We start from the raw sequence: 20,389 nt of genomic DNA, 5'->3' as shown, positions 1-20,389 counted from the left end.
TTGCATGCCCAATGCAAGACAAGACAATGATAAATATTTAACTATGAAAATAACATAGAAAACTATTAATTCAACAATCGCATTCAGCCTTTAGTTCAGTAATTAATACGCTTTTAATTCCAAGGCTCTGTTTGATAGAGAATAACAGGCAATTAAGTTAACCATAAGTTGACCATAATTAATTACCCCAATACTAGTATGGAAAAAATAATTAACTAGGCTGTTTTTTATTGCACAAAGAACTAATGAGGCATACAATGCCTATGGATCGATTTAAATCAAGCCTATCTCTATCGGCCAGTTGGAATTTAATAAAAGGCTGAAAATATGTTGCACGCTTTTAATTGCTGTATGGACGGGTTCAATTCATTTTTATTGAGCCTATATAAATCACTGCAGCCGTCAAGATGAATAAATCTGTTGATCTGCGTTATCTAGAGTACTAATTGATAATAAGTTAATTAATTTATTCAAAAGCCTAAACTAAACGGAAATGGGTGAAAAAATAAATAATGGTTTCTTTCCTTCCTTACCTCCCAATAAAAAGTTATAGTTTCGCAAAATTTCTTTAAATTTTAAGCTGTTTATTTTAAAAAACTTTTGTTTGGCAATAAATATTCTTCCATGCGTTTCATACGCACGCCTTATTCTCGCTGTTGGTCGAAATAAATACGATAAATTACGATTTCGAATCAAAATCCGATTGCTTTGGATCTCCCAGAGATATCCGTGACTTAAAACTAGCGTCTTAGGACTAACGACATAGCTAATGGGGGACATCCCTGCCTATTTGGAAGCCTCTCCCAGAGAGAGCTTCTCAAACATGGGCATAGTCCGGCCTACAGCGGGACCCACAATGATCTCAGCATCAGGATTCAGTGGGAAGTCTGGGTCAGCGGCAGCAAAATCGTTGACAGCTATGTCATTGGAGAGGTCAACGGGCACGAAATTCTCCTCAATGTCGATTTCGTTGTTCAGCTCATTCCCAGCATCAGCTTCGATATCCAGCTCGTGATCCTGGTCCTGATCTCCTTCCTGGTCAAACTCAGCCCACTCCTCGTTGAAGGCATCGCCCATTTCAACTGGGGTTGTGGCCTCGGCATCTTCATCATCTGACGAATCGAACTCCTCTCGCTCTTTCTTCTGCTTCATCTCCAAGGACGCCTTGTCCTCGTGATCCTGCTCCACTCCTTCACCTTGCATCCGTTCGACTTCCTTTTGTGTCATTTCGAGAAGAGGGTCCATGATTGTTTTTTGGTTCTGAGAGGTGGCCTCCGCTATATCTTCGCTTATATCGGTGGCTTCCGATTCCAAGTCTGCGGGTGAGTTGGTGGCAAATTTTGTTGTATAACTTGTGGGTGTTGTTGTTGTGGTGGACTGTGCATCGTGTTGTTGGGGTGTGTTGGTGACATGAGTTGCGAGTGCATTAGTGTGCGGAAGTGCGAAATAAATTAAATAGAGAGATATATTAATGTACTATTGGATTATAATGAGACCAATTTTTAATAATTAGTTTCCTTGTGCGGCTGGAAGTTATTAAGCTTTATATATTTTAGTCTATATTAACAATATCGCATGCGATTTAAAGCAGAAAATTCAAAGGTTTTTCTTTATATGTGTTTTTTACACTACTCAGTAGAGTTTATTTTTAAAGACTTTCGTGATAAATGATTTTGTTTGATTTCCAATACCCCTTTCATAACTCACAATTTTAGGTCTTATTTCCGTTGTCTTTGCCGATTTGACTGAGCTTCATTCAAGCTAGGCTTACGTTTTTATAGAAAAAAATTCAGAAAATAAGATTATTCACTTCCAAAGCGGAGAAACAAGACAAAAATATCAACAGGGGCTTTGGAGACTTAACAGAAATCTTCTCTTCCGCTGTTAAAGCCCTCCCACAGTCACCGGCGCTCTTTAGATTCCATTCATTATCTCCGGTCGCGCGTTGCCCCACTCGTGATTCACCTTCGTTGCTGGTAAATCAGCATTCATCTCACTCACACCCCCCTTGGAGGCCATCGCCTTCATGTGACGTCACAAGCTCCGATCGCCCCTCACCGATTGTAGTCCAAATTCACTTTTCGCTCGTTAGAAATTTCTGAGAAATTTACATTAATAATACAACAGTTTTGCACACTTATTTATTTTTACGCGCTTCGGTCATTCGGCTCAGAGGTTGTTATTTAAGATTATTTGCCACCAAGCGGAAGAAATGATAAATAATATAGAATACTCAAGGTAATTATGCAGATGACTGACTCACGATCTCTGTTTCTGGGGAAATTTAGAAGAATTCGAGGTGATTGAGAGATTTTGTGAATTCCTCGGGCAAGCCTCAACAGATTTGCTACTATGGTACATTTTGGTATATTTCAGGTGATTCAATCTATTTTGTTTAGTTGGTTTTAAAAATGTATTAAATGTATATATGATAATTTTTTATAATTAATTTCATGCTTTTAAAGAATTTATAGAAATTAGCGAACTTTATTGTCAGCATTTGTCAGCAATAACATTTACCATACTATACCATAGTATGACTAGTGAGTATAGTATAAAAATGTACAAAAAATGGGTCATACGCATAATTAAATAAAATACTTGAATTGAAATGTGGAAAAGCCATTTCATGCTCAAAGGACTTCCATTGAGCATCTTGGTTGTTCAGTTTTCAGTTTGAAGCGAGTGCACAAAGTCATGTAAGCAAAAGTTATGAAAAGCTCACCAATTCATAAAGGCGAATTATATGCATTTGCAGGAATATTTTTTGCAATTGGAAAAATATAAATAAAACGCCCAGCCGAGTGTGCGTTTTTTGCCAGAGCTTCAATCGCCAAATTGTTTAACAGCTTTCAACCATTTTGCAATATTTCAGTGCAGCTGGCGGGGAAGTTATCACCCTCTTTCGCCACCTTCCTTCCGCGAGTATTAATATTTATAACCATGAATATTAAATTCAAATAAATGCATGAGAAGCCAGGCCTTCCCCTGTCCCCTACCTAACCCTCATTCCCCAAACATCGACCACAACTTTCAATATCCGCGAGAGATGGAAAATAAAGTTTGGAACACAAAAAATAAAAAAAGCCAAAATGAAAACATAACAAATCGAATGAAATTCGCAACTTGTGCGAATAGTTTGCATTTTATTTTCTTCTGCTTCCGCTGCGGATACAGAAATGTCACCGCTGGCATTATTTAAATTTAAATTGCGTATTTAAACGTTGACATGTCACTTACAACCTTAAAGTTGTTAATAATTGCGCTTTACTGCACGGGCCAGCTTTTTGTTGCACGGTCATTTATTAATTTCTCGCTGATTTATGCAGCTCGCGCCGAGCAACAAAAAATTTATCCAACCGGCACTCGTCGATTTCGCCACAATAAATTCCCATAAATACGAGCCTGCCTTCCTCCGACCCACCTGGCACGCCCCGCCAAAGGGGCGGTCCACCGCTCAAGACAAGGATTTATGCGAGCCGGAGCGTGTGACTTTTAATAAAAATTAATTTTTATTATGGCCTAAAAGTAATTAATGGACTTTCAGCAAAAACACGAAGGAAAATTGGCGCGTGTGATGCATGCAGCTTTGGGCGGAAGGTAACATCTGTAACCCGATTGAGAAATAGAGAAAAAACCAGAGAGGACGGCCATAATTCAAGTTTTCCGACTATATTATACCCGGTACTTATCTCTGCCACACACTTTTGCGCTTGGCAAAAGAAATACCGGTCATACCATATTAACCTGACTAAAAAGTCTATAGCTCCTCTAAAAAGTTTCCTATTTGGCTGATTTTTGATTCGAGGTGTAGATTAACCATTGGAACAGTTTCGCGCTACAACCAGATTTCCGTTTTTGGGGTGGATATCGGCTTGGAAAAATTTTCACACAAACTTGATCTGCGTGGATACCATACCAGTCCAAGATCCAAAATCGGTCATCTCTATCTTTTATAACCTTCCAGATACACGCGTTCAAAGTTGTAGCCCGTTTGTATGGGAAATTATATATGTGATATGGGCTTATCTTCTCTAAACATCGGCCGAATTGGATAGAATTTGTTTCTCAGATAAGTATAGAAATAATTTGGCATCAAAAGTTTTTCAAAAACCTTCCATTACTGGGGCTACAGAAATTCGAAATTTATGTGAGCGGAAGAAAGCTTGGCTATATTGACTCGGCTGTTGATGATTATTTATACTTTAAGACGTTGGAGAAGATTCCTTCTCCACGTTACAACATTCACACGACTACAATGTACCCATGTATTCTACTTGTACCGGGTAAAATCTGGATGTGAAATTTAATAAAATGTATCATCCATTGTGTATCTGCTTAAATTGAATATACTTTAGAAATAAACAGTGGGGACCAAGCGAAAGATTTTAAAAAGGCATATCGAAAAAAGAAAATATAAAAATACTATATTCCCAACTGCCTGTCATTTGGCTTTTTCGCTTATAATTATATCAGTCAATTCCTCGACGTTGCAAATATTCTTCTCTCATCACCATTAGCTTTTTTCGCATTTTTTCGAAACATTTACATAATATTTTGTTTCACTCTGCTCAGTGTTTTTGCTCTGTGGCCACAAACTATAATTTGTTTGCATTATTAATTTAGACGCACTGCAATCAGAAAAAATGGAATTACTCGCAAATCCAATGAACCAATATGCATATTACATGACTGCAGAAACGATTAAAAAATAGTATCAAAAAACTGCATCTAATTGTACAATTAAACATTTTGTCGTGTTAATAAAATATTTACGATTGCGGTTTGAATAGATTATTGGCCTGACAAATTATCAAACTTAATTATACAGCAAGACCAACTACAAAAATAATGCAGCTTAAATTACAAGTAAATAGAGTAAAAAGTTAACAAAAGCTTTAAAACAAAAGAGAGGCTTAAACATAATAGGCAACCACTGCCGAACCAAACCACCAAATCATACTTTTTTTATTGGCAAAGTTTAATTTTTAGTAGGGAAACTAAAGCGGGCATTCGCATATTAAGGGTAGAGTAGAGTATATACATATGTACAGGCTTAATAGTTTAGTTTATGCAAAACTTTATTAAAAAAATATTAGAAAATATTGTATAGATATATTACAAGTTTTTATAAAGTTCTCAATATACAGTTTAATATTTTCAAACGGTTAGTATGGCGCTTTCGAAGCATATCCTGGTTAGAGTTTGTTCGTATTTCATTCGAAAATAGTTTATACCTGGGGCTCGTCAATGTCGCGGACCTCGTTCTCCCGGGGCTGCTTCTCCAGCGGCTCGCGACGTCCCTCCTCCACCTCATCGTCGAATTCTCCGCCCTTGGTGGGTGGGCCAGAGGTGGTGGAAGGTCCGGCAGCCGCCGCGGGCAGGAACTTGCCTCCGTCGGAGTGCACTCCCTCGGCCACCTCCTCGCCGCTGTCCAGGGGACGCACGTTCACCACACGCAGCTTGAAGATGCTGTTGGTGTCCCCATAGGTGGTCTCATTGATCTCCACCTTGTGGCCGTCGACAACCTAATAAAGCTCAATCAATTAGTAGAAAGCCAACTCAACCCAACTAATCGGGAAAGGATTTTCATTACCTTGACAGTGGAAGTCGTGTTGCCATTCTCGGTGCTCAGAGGGATCCTTGGAATAGGAATTAGGGGCCGCAGACCGAAGGCGAAGCCAGATCCAGAGTCATCGCTGGAATCATCGGTGCCCGCAGCAGCTCCGTCTTCGCCGGAATCGCTTCCAATCACAGGCCAGAGACGAGTACGCAGGCGACGGAACAGATCTTGAAAATATATCATAAGCGTTTTATTACCCTCTACTAAAAACTTTTAAAGCATTTGCTAAAGTAATGGGAGGTGTCTAGAAGGCTTCTCCGTGGGAAAGACTGCAGCTGCCCGTGGTATGAAGGCTAGACCAATAGTGAATTCCTCTTACTGAGACATTCCAGTCTAATGTATTTTTCAGCTTGAAAATCCCTAATCCGTGAACGCACTAAAAAGCATTCCGTGTCGCCGGCATCTTGTCATTGTCTTGTCTGCACTTCTTAAGACCCCCGGATGCCGCCCATTTCTTTTCGCCAACTGATGACCCATGACTCAGTTCTATTGGCCTTTTCAAGACTTCTATCTTGGAATTTTCTATTCTCTTCAACCTTGTCATAAATACTTGACCGCATTGTTTTACGACTTTGTTTGGCCTGCCTGTTGATTGTCGTTTGTCACCCGTTCATGTGCTGGTTGCATCTTAATTCGCTTAAGTCGGTGTGTAAAATAGTTTGCGTTTGTTGGCCAATGTACTCATTCTGAAACGTTGCCCGATAAACTTAAGAGCTCATATACCCTCTCAGCGAATGTATTTCAATATAAAACGAAAGTACATCGTTCAGTTTTCGAGTTTATCTAAGAACACAAGACTTTGCTCTCAATCAAAATAATGCGCTAACCGAAACTTTGCCAGCAGCCGCATCTCCCAACTCTCTAGATGCCATTTTCTACGCTTCGTTATCTCGTTGACCCCCTCGCCAAAAAGTAAAAAGTAAAACAACAAGGAATAAAATAACTTTTATGCATATACAATGCCAGGGGCTTTGGGAAGTTTTTATCCTAGACCCTCGAACGTATTAGGATAAGATTTATGATGCTTCGGCCACATCGTAGTCATCTGCGACGTCTTAGTTAAGCAGAAATTGGCAAGACGAGGCGCAAAACTTTTCACTTTTAATGGTCAGCAGACTGGTTTGACCTACTCCACTCCGCCCCGCCCCCATCCTCTCCTTAACATAAATATGGAAGCATATACAAGCGCATAAATAAACTTTGTCTGTCTACAAGAACTTGACATAATATTTTGATAAATTGTTTTCGCTCCACTCCCACCGCCGGATGGGCCGGATGGACGAGAAACTTTAAAAAGCCCCCAGAGGACAGTTGGCTAATTGGCCAGACCTAAGGGATGTGTGTTTAAGCCAAGCGATATTTTATAACCAAACTGTGTTTAATACCCCTCTATTTTGTAAACTTTATTAAACAAATATTTTTGTTTTTAAATTTTTGACTAAGAAACTATCATTTATTTAAAGTCGTTAAGCGGAAAATAATGACGATATTAAATGCAATCACAGCATGCCATTACGATGCACACAGGTTATTGGGAAAAATGAAATACTGTCTAATTAAAAGGTCATTAAAAATGCTTAAGCAATTATAGGGCGCATCACGTTTACGCCGCATGTGACGCTGGAACAGAACTTACCATCGAAGGAGTTGAAGAAGCCCTCGTTGAAAGACGAGGGATTCGACTGGAGGAAAGGATAGCCGGAGCCCGTATCGATGACACCGCGGAAATTATGGAAATTCGGATCCGGCTGCGGGCGCGAAGGAACGTCAATCACCTCGGCATCGTCCTGAGGATTGTTCCGAGCTGAAAGAAAGCGGAAAAGGATTTTAGCGTGAATTAAAAATTTAAAACCAGTTAGTCATCATTAGAGAGTAAATTGGGTGTGCGAAGATTGCATTAATTTGGCCAAATCAGCGGCAAAAGCGAATCCTTTTGACCCCTTTTCACTGCCCCATTAACGCTGATTACGCCCTCACGGCTTGCGCATAATTTCACCATTTTTTCCATTGGTTAGCTTTTTATTCGACTTCGGGGGCTAAATCTTAAAGTAGGACCCGCTTTCTATTGAAAATAAATCGCAGCTCTTTCAAAAACTGGGCCAAGGCTCTATCTGAAAACCTCTAAATAACAAATCCTTCACAGGCTTCAGAGAGGGATAGCGACGCAGTCTGCCTGCAGTCAGAGATGTGTTCCCTGGCAGCCCCACGCCTAGCATGGCATTCAATCTTTTTCTCCCTCAATCTTTAGTACTGGCATGTTGCACTTCATAAATCTCGGCGGCTGACACTGACAGCGACAACAGGCAAAACAACGCAGCACAGCCGTCTCACAACAAGTGGCCAGTGGGAGTACAAATAACATAAATTGGGGGCTGGGGAAGAACATGTTCCGACCAGGCAATACCCCTCAGAACATAAGTCGTGCTAGCCTTCTAGCTCTGAACATGTAATTATTATGGTTTTAATTTTGTCCTATACAGTTTTTTTAAGAGAACTTGTTTCATTGCATGTCTTCATTGTCTCTACTGATAGATACTATTTATAACTGATAGATCACAAAATGGAAACAACATCCTTAGTCCCCAGTAAGAATAGCTGGAGTCAAACTCATATAACACCCATTGTGGGGCTTTCCCTAACGACGTTAAAAATAAGTCAAGCTGACTTAACTTCCCACGTCGCATCTCAGGGCAGTGCAGTTCGCCTCCGGTTGGAATGAAATGTGAAATATGAAAAGCTTTACGGCCCCGGCTCCGTAAAATTGCTTGCGCAGACGGCGAGCGTATGTGACCCCTGGACCCCAAGGGGCACGAGGTCGGTCACAGGATAATGTCTGATGCACCCCTGAACGCACCCCTGAGCAAAGAAATGCACTGCTGCTGCTCCCTTTATGCATTTGTGTTTTAAGCCGATTTATGAGAAATGTACACGAAACCCCACAATATGTTTCGGGGACTTCTACAACAAAAAATAAAACTGTCCTCAGCAGCGAACGATGAAAAAAAAAGTTCAAAAGGGCAAAGAACAAAAAACCCCAAATAGTGGGGGGATTGCACACCTGAATGTCATTTGCAAGTGCAAATATTTACAATTCGTGGTGCATACGAAAGTGGGCTACCTTTCGGCAAATATACACTATGAATGTATTTATTGCTATAAAAATACTCAAAATACTCAAGTCCCGTGGGAAACCAATTCAAGATACCTATTTATAATTCTTGTCAATATTTTTGGTTTTCGCACAACTTTCATGGAAAAGATTAGCTTTTCTTGCATTGACCTTTTCCAAAAAATTATATAATATTAAAATACGAGAAAGGAAAGCTAACTTCGGGCAATACAATACAAAATCAATTCGGCCGATCGTTATGAAATTTGGTAGCACGGATCAACTGATCAAAAATAGAATCTGTACGAAGTTTGAAATAGAATCTGTCCCAACTTTCTGCCTTCATAAGAACGAAAGTTGGGTCATCTCCGTTTGTTTAGTTTTAGGGCAGTTATAGGATATATTCGGCCGATCCCTTTGAAATTTGGTATTATTTTGCCAAATATTGCATTCATGCAAAATGCGAACTCGTAAAACCCCCAAGCCCGTAATTGTACCCGTAATTGGGTACATTTACAAAACAGATTAATAGTTAAATAACAAACTATTTACATGATATTAATCTGCCCTACTCTATGATATGAGCTGAAGACCACTAGTCGGTGTAGGTGTACCCCCTAGCTAACTTTTAGTTTTAACCATAAACCATCCTAAAATAAATAAATACTACTGTTTTATACAAAATTAGGGTATAAAACCCTTCCTATGGGTGCAAATATGAAAAATTATTCGCAATATTTCCATTAAAGATGGCATAAAATTTTAAAAAGAGACTTCTTGGTTACACAAAGAAGTTGTTAAAAATGTTAACTCCACGTTTTTCCGCCCAACACCATTAATCATGCGAAGCTTTGGCAAAGCAAACTCGGCGCGAACACACGAATTATGAAAACATCTAATACGGCAGATTCATTAATTTTCCAATAATTAAGCCCAGACAGGGGCTACAACTTTTCACCCACCAGTCGCATTATTCCTGCTGCCGCTGCTGAATTATGAAATTAATAAAGCCAGTTGGCGGCCTTATGGAGGTGGAGGCCGAAAGGGACGACCTGTGAAAATTTCTGCAATGCGCTGCGCTTTTGTTCTAAACACAACGAACATTTTTGTTGCTAATTATGTAAGGTTAACAAGTGGCAGCGCGCTCAGGGGCGTGGCACTTATATAATTTTTTCGGTCTTTCCTGGCGCTGCTCTGCGCACAGTGGCCCAAAATAAAATCCTCGGCACTCGCTTCGCCTGCGTTTTATGGCGCTAATTGGCCAAGGGGCGTTAGGTGGGGGAGGGCTCCCGACTGTCTGCGTCAATTAATTAACATAATTGTACAATTTTGCATAATTCAAAACCCAGCAATGGTGCTTTGACCTTCGTTTGTCTTGATTATTCGAGAATCTCGGATCCGCAATAAAAGTTTCAATAGAAGTCGGAAAATATTTGATTCCCCAACTTACTAACTTCCAACATGTCATCAATTTTACTTAACTGTCAGTTTGAAAATTCACAAATTTTTGAATAGGCTCATATTTTTAATATGCATTAAAGGAAAATGGTCTCTAATAAATAGCCAAGATGCCCAAAGAGAAGATATGACAAAAGGACAATTATATATTCTAAACACACGTTACTCGACTGGAGCTCTCATAATTGAAAGCCAAGATGTGGAAACAAAGGGTTTTATGAAAAACCTAACAGGTACAGGATGATCATTACCAAATAGCATTGGTTATCGCACTGATACTCCCCCCGATTGGAGAGGAAAATGCTTGAAAATTTCCAAATGCTTTTCTCCATATTTTCCCATCGTTGCACCCCAAATGGTAATTAAACTGGCCAGTCAAAAGTGTGGGGCAGGTTCGGATTTCATGCCCGTTTGGATTTCGGCCTGGAAAAGCATGGCCTGGGCTGGTGTGGGTCGAGCTGGCTATCATAGATTTATATTGCGACTGCCCGTGGCAACTGAAATGCTTTTGGCCAACACACAAAATTGCAATACGCTTTCCGCCATCATCGATGCATGCGTTTTCAATTACTTTGATGTCCAAATTGTTGATGAAATATGTGTAATACTGGCTCCGGTTGTGTCCGAGACAAGTTTTCCACTTTTTCGCAATTCATTTGCCGGTTTCCGGATTTCCAATTCAGAATTGCAAATTCAATTTTCAAAAAATTTGATTTGCCACCGTTGTGGCAAAACTTTACTAATTAATAGAAAGCGTACTGGACAGAATATGAAAAATTTTTTCAGAAAATACAATAAACAAAACTTTTTGCAACTTTCGCTGCGGGGCATGCTCATTAAAGGTTGGCTCTTCGCCGCCCACCCGTCGCCCACTCGACAAATCCTCTGGTCTATCTATCAATTATTTTACCATTTTGGCCCTCGCAAATCAATTAAACTTTTCCCGCGAATTTCTGCCCGACTCTGTTGCGCCTTTTTGCAGTTTCATGCAATTAATGAATTTTTAATAGCCGCACTTTGGTTAATGTAAAAAGTTTCTTGCCCCAGTGCGGCGGGGGCATGATGCTGGCAGGGTCGGGGTGGCTAAGGCTACTTGTAATTATGATTGTAGTTGCGAAAAGTTCGTTGGCTATGCAAATCTTTTAAGAGTCTCCTTTTTTCTCCAAAGTCTGTTATTATGAATTCCAGAAAAAAATGGCACAGGTAGTTGGCAAAAAAGGGCGTAATATGAAAAAAATATATTAAAGCTAGAATTCGGATAAAAATATTTAGGCCAATAAAAATTGTTTAATCATTGATTCAAGATTAGGGAAAATAAGTTATTAAAATGGAAGAGAAGGAAAAGTTCATCTCATTTTGGCTTAAATTTCGTTCAAGCTACTGAAGGGTTCTTAAAATCCTTTCTCTTTTTAAATGACATATCACCTTAATCCATTGACCTAATCAGATCTTGGATTAGATTCCAGGCTCACCGTTTCTGGAGCTTTTGCAATCCACCGGGGCGGCTGGACCCCAACGCCTCTGGAAGGCCTGAGCCGAAAACCAACACGCCTCACGCACGTCGATTACACACAACCGAAGATCCTCCCTCCGGCAGTAGGGTGTGTGTGGACAGGATGTCGGAATGCCTGCCTCCTGGCAAACTGGATTGTATGCAATTTGGGTTAAAATGATTTCAAATCAGTTGAAAACCAATGGCCAGGACAGTCGAAGGCCTGTCGAAGCCAAAGCAATCGCAATGGCCCTAAGGGGCGGGTTGGTTGGGGCCTGGCCGAAGTGCAGACTTGTGTCACGTTCAAGAACTCTAAACAGGAGGAAAATTAGTTTGATGCCACACACAGTCGCACTTGAGGGGCGGCGAGTGGGGGTCAGGAGACAAATGTCAACAGCAGTCGAGCCGAAAGTGAAATCAAAGCCGGCTTTCGAGCGCCCCACCCACGCACTGCCCCAGCCACCCCAAGTCGAGTGAAAGTGCGGACCGAAGCTTAGTTGCTGTCATTCTCGGAGTGAAATGCCATTCAATTGACCTGCTCGGTGTGGATGGCCAGGGTGTGGGGCAGAAACGCGTTTATCCCACACTTGAAAGAACATTTTTCTTTGGGTTTCTCAGTCAAACTTGTCTCAACACTTATGTTTTTATACAAACAGAAACACAATACAAATTCAAGTAATCCAATTACACATTTTATAGTTCCTTTCAAAGCGTATATTCTTCCAGTGCAGACGTGATATGTCATTGTATCGCCCCAATCACATCTGAGTCTGAAAAAAAGTTTAACAAATGATGGACGTGCTGAACCCCTTCACAAATGGGCACATATCGCCTCGGCTGAGCTTTGGAGAAGCGAAAACGAAATTAGTTTAACGTCTGAACCCCTATCTGGCCAAAGCTGGCCCTCCCTCCTGGCCAGGCCCCTCGTAGGGGCTGTTGTCTGTCTGCTTGCTATCAATTCTAATTACAAATGTCAACAATGATTTTTCGGCCATCCCCTGGATGTGCGATGACGTCCGAGTGTTAAAGGGGGCCGGCTTGGGGCAGTGGGTGCCTTGATTAATGTGGCGCGTTGCAACAACAGCTGGGCTCACACACGGGTCTCGTTTTAGGGTTGTGTCCGTGCTAGTGCCCATCACACTCAAAACAATACATTTGAATTTCAATTTAAACATCTATCAGAATATATTTTTTGACTTTAGTTCCTCTTAGAGTTCCAAAAGTAGTGCTAAAGTATGCCCCTTGAACAAAGTACACGTTTTTTTTCTGTGCACATATGTGAACGCGGCGAATTCCATGCCTACGGGAGGATGTGGCGGAGTTCTAGTTATCTGCATGGTTATTTCCCCCTGTCCACAATTGATTGGCAGCCACGTTGAGTGGCGACTCGGCGCGGCTGTGGAAAGTTCAGAGTGCAGCCAGAAGAATGGCCTGTGACAGATTCGTATTATATGAAGGCTTCAATCACTCAGACGACAATGAAATGGAAGTTCCGTGGACGGGGCAGCTAATGGCTTGAGAGGAGATAACAAATGCGATTTGGAGGATAGCTCAATGTGGGATTACGGCCAGACGAGTGCGAGACAAATTGGCGGGAAATCATTTAAATCTCAGAAAGGTATAGCTGATTTTCAGAGATCGGTTGAAACATTTTTCAAGTCGGAAAGGGATTGCAAATTCAACGAGCATATTCAAAACCAATTATTAATTTGGCCTTTATTTGGCCAACAATACGACTTCATTAACCAAACAAGCAAACAAAAAACGCAATGAATGATTTCTCACCCACGGCCCACTTCTTCTGCCCGTCGGCCCACCATCCTCCAAGGGAGTGCAGTGGAAACAAGATTTGCATGACAAACAAATTTTGACGTGCCCAGGCAGCTGGCAATAAGGAAGTGGCCAGTACCGCTAACCGAGACAGAACGGAATAAATATAAAATCAACATTTAATTCAATTAATTTTGGGTCGCTAGGTCATGTCTCCCACCCCAACTTATCCTATAAGTCAAGTCAGGTGCTGCGTTCATTTTTCATTTCTCTCTCCACTTCATTTGCATTTTGTCAAAACAAAAACAAACGGGGGGGGCAGGCCTAAAAAACGAAAAAATAATCGAGACTGTGGCAGAACACTGAGAGAAAAACAATCAAAAAATTTTAAAATTTTAGATACTTTCCTTGCATAAATCTGAGTAAGCTCCAAACTAACTTGAAACCTCTAAACAAAAATAAAATATTGGAATCATCCCGCATTCATTGCGAATTTTCTCTCCCATTCGCCAAATGTGACAATCGTGTCACGTAGCCAATGTTCTGGAAGATTGAACGTTACGTTTGTCGCGTTTAAAATGAGTTTTTTCATCTGAATTTGATTTTGATTGTTTGGTCCCGGGCTCCAACCTCCCGGATTCCCAGGGAGTGTGTTGTTGCCTCCACAACGTCACCACATGCAACAAATTATTCTCAAAAGCAGCAAAAATGAAATTGCCAAAAGTAAAATTGTTTAATTTTAGGCTTTCCCCACCTTGGTCTGCCCGGCCTTCATTACTCCTGCTGGATCAAGAATCGTTTTTGTTGCCGTTAGTACGTGCAGAAAATATCTAAAGGGAAAAAATAACGCTCAGATTTGATTTCTGGGCTTGATTTGTAAATGGGTTTTGTGTGTGTGTGGTGTCGGAGGAGAGGAGATTGGGAATGGGGATTTCCTGACAGGTGCTGCAATTGTTAATGATTTGTGTGTCTGCCTGGGGAGTGAATGGATTATGGGCCTCGTCCTCGTTCCGAAAGCTTTCACTTAAAGTCTGATGGTGCCGGAACACTGAGCTACAAAGTGATTTTTAAATCGTTAAAGGTATGTACTTTCTGGGGCAAGCAGAAAGCTAAAACGTCTAATTAGGGCTTTACTTTGGGAATACTCTCCTTAACTTGAATTTTTTTTTTAAGCTCATGGAACAAAGCCTGTTATTGAGAATATCCCACAATTTGAATATAATGAGAAGAAGCTCCAATTATGTCTGGATACCCTCAAATAAATCCCAAAATCTTTCCCCCATCCAATACTCCACAATTTTGGAATCCTGCCAAATGACTCTACAGCATCTTGAGCCCGGCCGGATATGCAAAATTTTCATAAATGACAAAGCCAGACAGGCTTGTGGGCTTGGCTTCGGAACATGATTTACGATTACTAAACTACTTAATGTTAATCAATTGTGCAGCCGACTCATCACGACTCTGGCCCGTTCGTTGGACAGATAATTGCAGCAGACACTTTGTGCAATCATTGCAAATGTTGCATGCCGCTATGTCGCATGCAAATGCAAATCAATCTGGTCGAGAAGCTCGAAAGGGCCCCGGGAATTGTACGAGCAGGATTTCGCATATTTTTGGTTGGCAGGAAAAACCGCAAATTGCTATTAACGAAAATCTAATCATAACCGGAAATTAATTTGACAGGAATCTCATTAAATTTACAGCCATGCCTGCGCGCCATAAGGACGTATGGCAACAGCTGTTGACCCCACTCCAAAAACCCTATCCCCATCCGTAAATCCCCTTTTGGCAAATCGTTTAAAGCTGCATTGCGTTGACATTGCAACTGCCAGCTGAGTATTTGACTAATGTCGGGATTTCATTATAATATACAATTATTCCTGTTCGCAGTGTCGAATGTACTGGCACATGAGTATCTGTTTACACTGAGCTTTAAATTGTGAAAAAATAGTAATTTAAATAAATAGGTGCACTGGATGTCTGTTCTAGACTCGTATAATAAGGTCTTATTTTCTTACATATATTTACTTAATTTATTTGAACTCCGTCCCGCATAACCCAATGGCAATCATGTAATGGTTAATTCTCCTAGTTTTGTGCTGACTATGAGCAACTGCCTCGTCTGCTGATTTACCATCCTCCCAGACAGCCCAGCCACCCAGCCATCGCCGCCCTTGACTGCCTTCTGTAATTTATTTCTGATTTCGGGTTTGCGCCATGCGTGGCTGAGCATTCGAGGCGCTTGCACATTTTGCCAGCACATAAATTAACATAAAGAGGCGGCAACTAAGAGGTGGGGCTGGAGTAGGAGTAGGTGACATCTGGGGAGGCGCACCTCCAGGGAGGCTTGCAGCGATTACGTGACATTGAACCAGAGCCAAAGTGGCTGATGGTGATTTTGATGCTGTTGCAGTGGTTCTCAATCATAGACAACGGCTTTGAGTCACCACCTAATTGGCCAGCAGGCCAGGGCGAGCCCTTCGTGATTCAGTTGGCACTACAGTATGTACTTGAACTCCAAAGTCCAGACACAAACACCACTGGATTCCCCATTGTCTTGCCAGAGCATTGTTAGCATTTGATTGTTGATTAGGCAGACACTAAACAATAAACTGCTTAGTTGGATTTTTAGTTTCGATTATAGTCTCACAGTTTCAGCGAAATGACTCACTGAGTATTAAATGTTTTCCAGTTACCGGTTCCATTCCACTTCATATACCAAGTTAATTGGAAAACGGCAAAAAAAAAAATACTTGTTACTTAACCTTAATGCCTGTTACTAATACATTTATGAAATTTCAATAAGCCCTACATTAAAGCAAAAATTATTTCTCATTTCATATTTATATACATTTTTTGTTTTCAAATAATTTACACATTAAAAATTAGAGAAAAACACGACTCTAACATCCAACCTTCATGTTCTTTTGTCCCGAATACAGAGTCACGTTATCACAATAAATGTTTGGATAGAATAGTATACATTTCCATTGAAAATGATTGATCATTACGAAGCTGACAACATATTAAAAATGTCAACTCTCGTGTAGTTTTAATGAACAAAATTTCAGTACATTCTCCCCTTCATTTTCTTAAATTTCACTGCGTGTCTCACAAAAATAAAAGGGAAGGGAACAAAAATACAATGGGCTTATTTCAATTTCTCAGAATAAACAAGTAGGTTGGTACAACAATTATAAAGGTGAAAAAGCCAGACGAAAACCTTTTCAAATAATCAACAAATTAAAATTCGACCTAAAATTTGCAATTCGATTCATTTTAATTTGTTGATTTATTTTTATTACATGTTACTTAAGTTAAAATAACAATGTAGGTTCAAATACTAATTTATTTAATCTGATATAGTTAATATTATAAACTCATTAGTAAGGTTTATTCACTAAATCAATCCACTTTTAGATCTCCTCAAAATGGAACCGCCAAACCTCTTAAAAAGATAATACGTATTTTCAAATGCAAGCTTTCTTTAATTTAATTGTTTTTCCCCTGTTTATTTTCGAAATTTCCAGAATTTGAGAATCCACAAAAGCATATATCCACTTCATTGTAAGTTAATTAAAATTACAAATGAATCCGATTTTTTTAAAGCTTTAACTTAGTGGCTTAAATTTGTCTCTCAAGCCATTTGACTCTCATTATTTGTCTTCATTTCAAGATGAATGCCTGTAACAATTTTGTATTTATAATTGTGCAAAAATGTTTAACATTGTTTAACCTTACTTCTCGAAAAGTTTAAAAAACATACAATTGAAATCTACAATATTAAAATCTTCCAAGCGGGTTCCTTTCAAAAGAAATATATTATAATATTTAATAATTATTGAACTTCATAATCTATGTACATATGTTGTCTTCAATTTAATTGTATTGTTTTATGTTTTTTAGAACGTATCCAGGGTCCACGAAAATCCACAAAATAAAGAAATTAGGAACATTTCCACTTCATTGTATTGGCAGTATTTTAAATTAAATGCTAATTAGCTGAACATTCATCAACTCCCAATAACCATTTGTATAGGACTAAAAATGAACTTCAATTTGCACAAATAAATAATCCCCTAAATTAAGCAAATTGCCGGCAACTCCACACCAACTTCCAACAATGTAAATTAAAATAATTCACCAATAATACAATTATAATTATTTTGGGCTTTATTGCTCCTCGCATACATAGTTCCACATACGGACAACAATAAAAGAATTCAAATAAAATGATTTATGTGGACATGCAATTGCAATTGCTTTCGAGCATGACGAGAGTAAGAGACGTTCCCTGGAAAAGGCCTTAAACGCAAATTATGGCCGTAATTAACCCAATTCTTTTGGCCATGGGACACTGACATGGCCCGATCCCATAAAAACAAAATTAAGAAAAATAAGAGAAGAAAAGGCAGAAGAAAATGCCCAAGAATTTCACTTGCAATCAGGCCGCCGAATGGGTGACAAAAAGGCACCACTCGGGCGTATAAACTTTACAGTTCGTTCAACCGAGACGAGAGGTGTGTAATTTCGGAGAAAGCCACAAACGCCGCAAATGTTTAAAATCTTATTCTCCTTTGAAAAATTTTTTTAATTTGGTAACTTTATATACGTATGTATGTATGTACAATCTCTTCTCAGTAAAAAAGAAAACTAGATTCTAGGAGCAACTTTCCAGCCCTTTGTCATTTTTTCTATTCATTGAACCAAAATGGCAAATATTTTTAAATATTTGAAGCACTCGAGAACTTGTACCTAAAAATGCAAATTTACGAGTTTTGTATTAAATTTCCATATTCCTTGCAAATGATTTGGACTGCAGGGAATCTGACTACTTGAAGAGGCTGCCCCCACTGCCACGCCGACCCGCCTGCAGCCCGTCATCTGCAATCTGCAATTCACTGGCAGCTTCTCCAGCAATTTATGCATTCAAGTGGCAGCCGAACAGCAAACGCTGATGATGACAATAAGGACGACGCTCTCGGAATCTCAAATTCTGAGCCGCGATTCCGAGGGCCTCTGATATTTTGCCATTTGTAGTAACTAGTGTATCTGTAGTATGCATTTGACTGATTGTAGTGTCTCGCTTTGTTATCAAGGAGCAGGCATCATTATCCTCCAGAATAGTCTGACTTAAAAACTCAGATAGCAGTAAGTGTATAGAGTCCCTAGTTTAAATAATTATTATTCTTAGTTCACCAACACAGCCTTAAAATTCCAGGAAATAATAGTGAGATGCCACCGGACTGAACCGGATAATCAAAAGATTAATAAACAAACAGTGTTCTGGGCATTTCCAGAGCTTATCATTCACTCATTGAAGAGGTGAAAAGGTTATCTAGGTATGAATATACATGTATATTTCGATCCATAGATTCAAGCTTATTACGCTGTTAAAGCTATTTTCATCCAACTTAACTCACCAGGCAGCGTCAAGACTCCACTGAGAGCAACCACGATCGCCAATACTCCGCAAATCAGCTTCATTTTGTAGTTTATTTTTCACACACTCAAGCCGTTTATTTATGTTAACTTTGTCAGTTCAAATATTGATTTGGGGCTCTGCTGTGCGTTTTTATCTGCGCCGGCCAACTAGATGGGATTCTGGTCTGTTCTGTTCTGTGTTGAAAGACAAACAATAGTCAAATGCGCTTAAATGATTTGAGGAAACGGCAAATAAACGGCGGCAGCACACGAAACCGAGCTGGGAACCGCTGCCAATGAGTGTGAAAGTGAGTACTTGCGAGTACAACGAGCAACTTGCCGACACTCTCACTCACCCGCTCATTCAATTAGTCGCTGTGTTTATTAATATTTTAAATGGACAGCCGAGTGCAGTGGTAGGCACTCTGGACAGGTTTTAATATTACGGGACACCACTGTGGGGCACATACGACGTATAAGCAATTTTTGTATAGAATGTATTTAATTTTGAAATCATGAATTTGTACAAAAAAATACTATTCTGTTTACAGTGCGTATGAGTGATAGATTTAAATTATCTAGAATCTAGATTGATTGTTTTTTTAAGAAAGTTCAAATATGTTGGCTTTGTTTTTTCTTTTTGTGTACCATATATTTAATAATTTGTTTATTCTTAGTTTTATTTGAGACTTTTTACTTTTTTTATACTATCTTTTATGGTATGGGCCCTTAAATCTGTTGGGAAAATCAAATTCTGTCCATGTTTCGTTAGCTGCACGCTCTCGGTTTTCTCTGGTAGTGTCCCTGTCTCAGTTGGTCATTATTTTCCATTCTCCGTTTTAGTTGCCGTTCGTAATTCAATTCCAATTTGCATTTAAAACGCCGAGAATTATGTCAATTGACGACCGAAATCACCTGTTGAACAAGCTTGGCTGGAGTTCAAGGTGAGCAATTGTGTAAACAAACACGCTGATTTTGTTATTCGCCAGTAGCGAAACAATCGAGAATTATCTTTTCGAAGAACTGGAAAACCAGTACTATAGCTCATATTCATATAATCCCTAATCGAAGCGGAGCTAGCTCTCATCACTCTTCCCAGTAATAAAGTGATTATGATAAGCGCTTCTTAATAATTGTCCAGACACAGTAGTCACGCCTTGATTGAGCCGAGTTCCATCACGACCAATATTACGTCAATATTAGAGATCATAAGACTTGGTTATATTTTGGGATACATTTACAAATTTAGTTCAGATTTCATGCCCTAATATTTATCTTTTAACAATCTAAACAAATAAGATAATTTCAGATACTCTATATCTATTAATGAACTAATTTTCACACATGTTTTCTATTTGATTTTTTGTTTCAAGGTGTAAATATTTGTCGGTATTTTAGGCACTATTTATCACATTTTTACGGCACGAGAAATTATTTTTTCAGTCCCGAGGAGCATAAAAGTTCCCACAATAAATTCGCATTGCCCAAGATATATATTTGCAAAAATCCA

At 39.5% G+C, this 20,389-nt stretch overlaps 1 protein-coding gene across 3 annotated transcripts; it reads right to left on the bottom strand.

The window, feature by feature from the left end:
* Positions 1–563: 563 nt before the first annotated feature.
* vir-1 (virus-induced RNA 1) lies at positions 564–19,074 on the bottom strand. Of its 3 annotated transcripts, XM_017244385.3 has the most exons (5): positions 18,879–19,074; positions 7,260–7,427; positions 5,597–5,790; positions 5,238–5,528; positions 564–1,377 (listed from the first exon to the last, which is right to left on the bottom strand). In XM_017244385.3, the coding sequence occupies exons 1-5, from the start codon at positions 18,940–18,942 to the stop codon at positions 787–789; spliced, it is 1,308 nt and encodes a 435-aa protein (XP_017099874.1). In that variant the 5' UTR covers positions 18,943–19,074; the 3' UTR covers positions 564–786. The 3 variants fall into 3 exon arrangements, with proteins under 3 accessions (XP_017099874.1, XP_017099877.1, XP_017099876.1); XM_017244388.3 differs by lacking the exons at positions 5,238–5,528; positions 5,597–5,790; positions 7,260–7,427; positions 18,879–19,074 and adding an exon at positions 1,708–1,834 and having other exon boundaries at positions 564–1,316; XM_017244387.3 differs by lacking the exons at positions 5,238–5,528; positions 5,597–5,790; positions 7,260–7,427; positions 18,879–19,074 and adding an exon at positions 1,708–1,830.
* Between the last annotated feature and the right edge of the window lie 1,315 nt (positions 19,075–20,389).

Source organism: Drosophila bipectinata, chromosome 2L (assembly GCF_030179905.1).
Source record: "Drosophila bipectinata strain 14024-0381.07 chromosome 2L, DbipHiC1v2, whole genome shotgun sequence".
Lineage (NCBI taxonomy): Eukaryota > Metazoa > Arthropoda > Insecta > Diptera > Drosophilidae > Drosophila > Drosophila bipectinata.
Note: the sequence above shows the minus strand (reverse complement) of the source record. Positions and strands in the feature narration are given on the sequence as shown.

Excerpts from the sequence above, each read along its gene's own strand:
- vir-1 (XM_017244385.3), bottom strand. The coding sequence starts at position 18,942 with ATGAAGCTGATTTGCGGAGTATTGGCGATCGTGGTTGCTCTCAGTGGA. Across the intron at positions 7,428-18,878 it reads TGGAGTCTTGACGCTGCCTG|CTCGGAACAATCCTCAGGAC; the intron begins GTGAGTTAAGTT and ends GCTTTCTTTCAG. Across the intron at positions 5,791-7,259 it reads CTTCTTCAACTCCTTCGATG|ATCTGTTCCGTCGCCTGCGT; the intron begins GTAAGTTCTGTT and ends TATATTTTCAAG.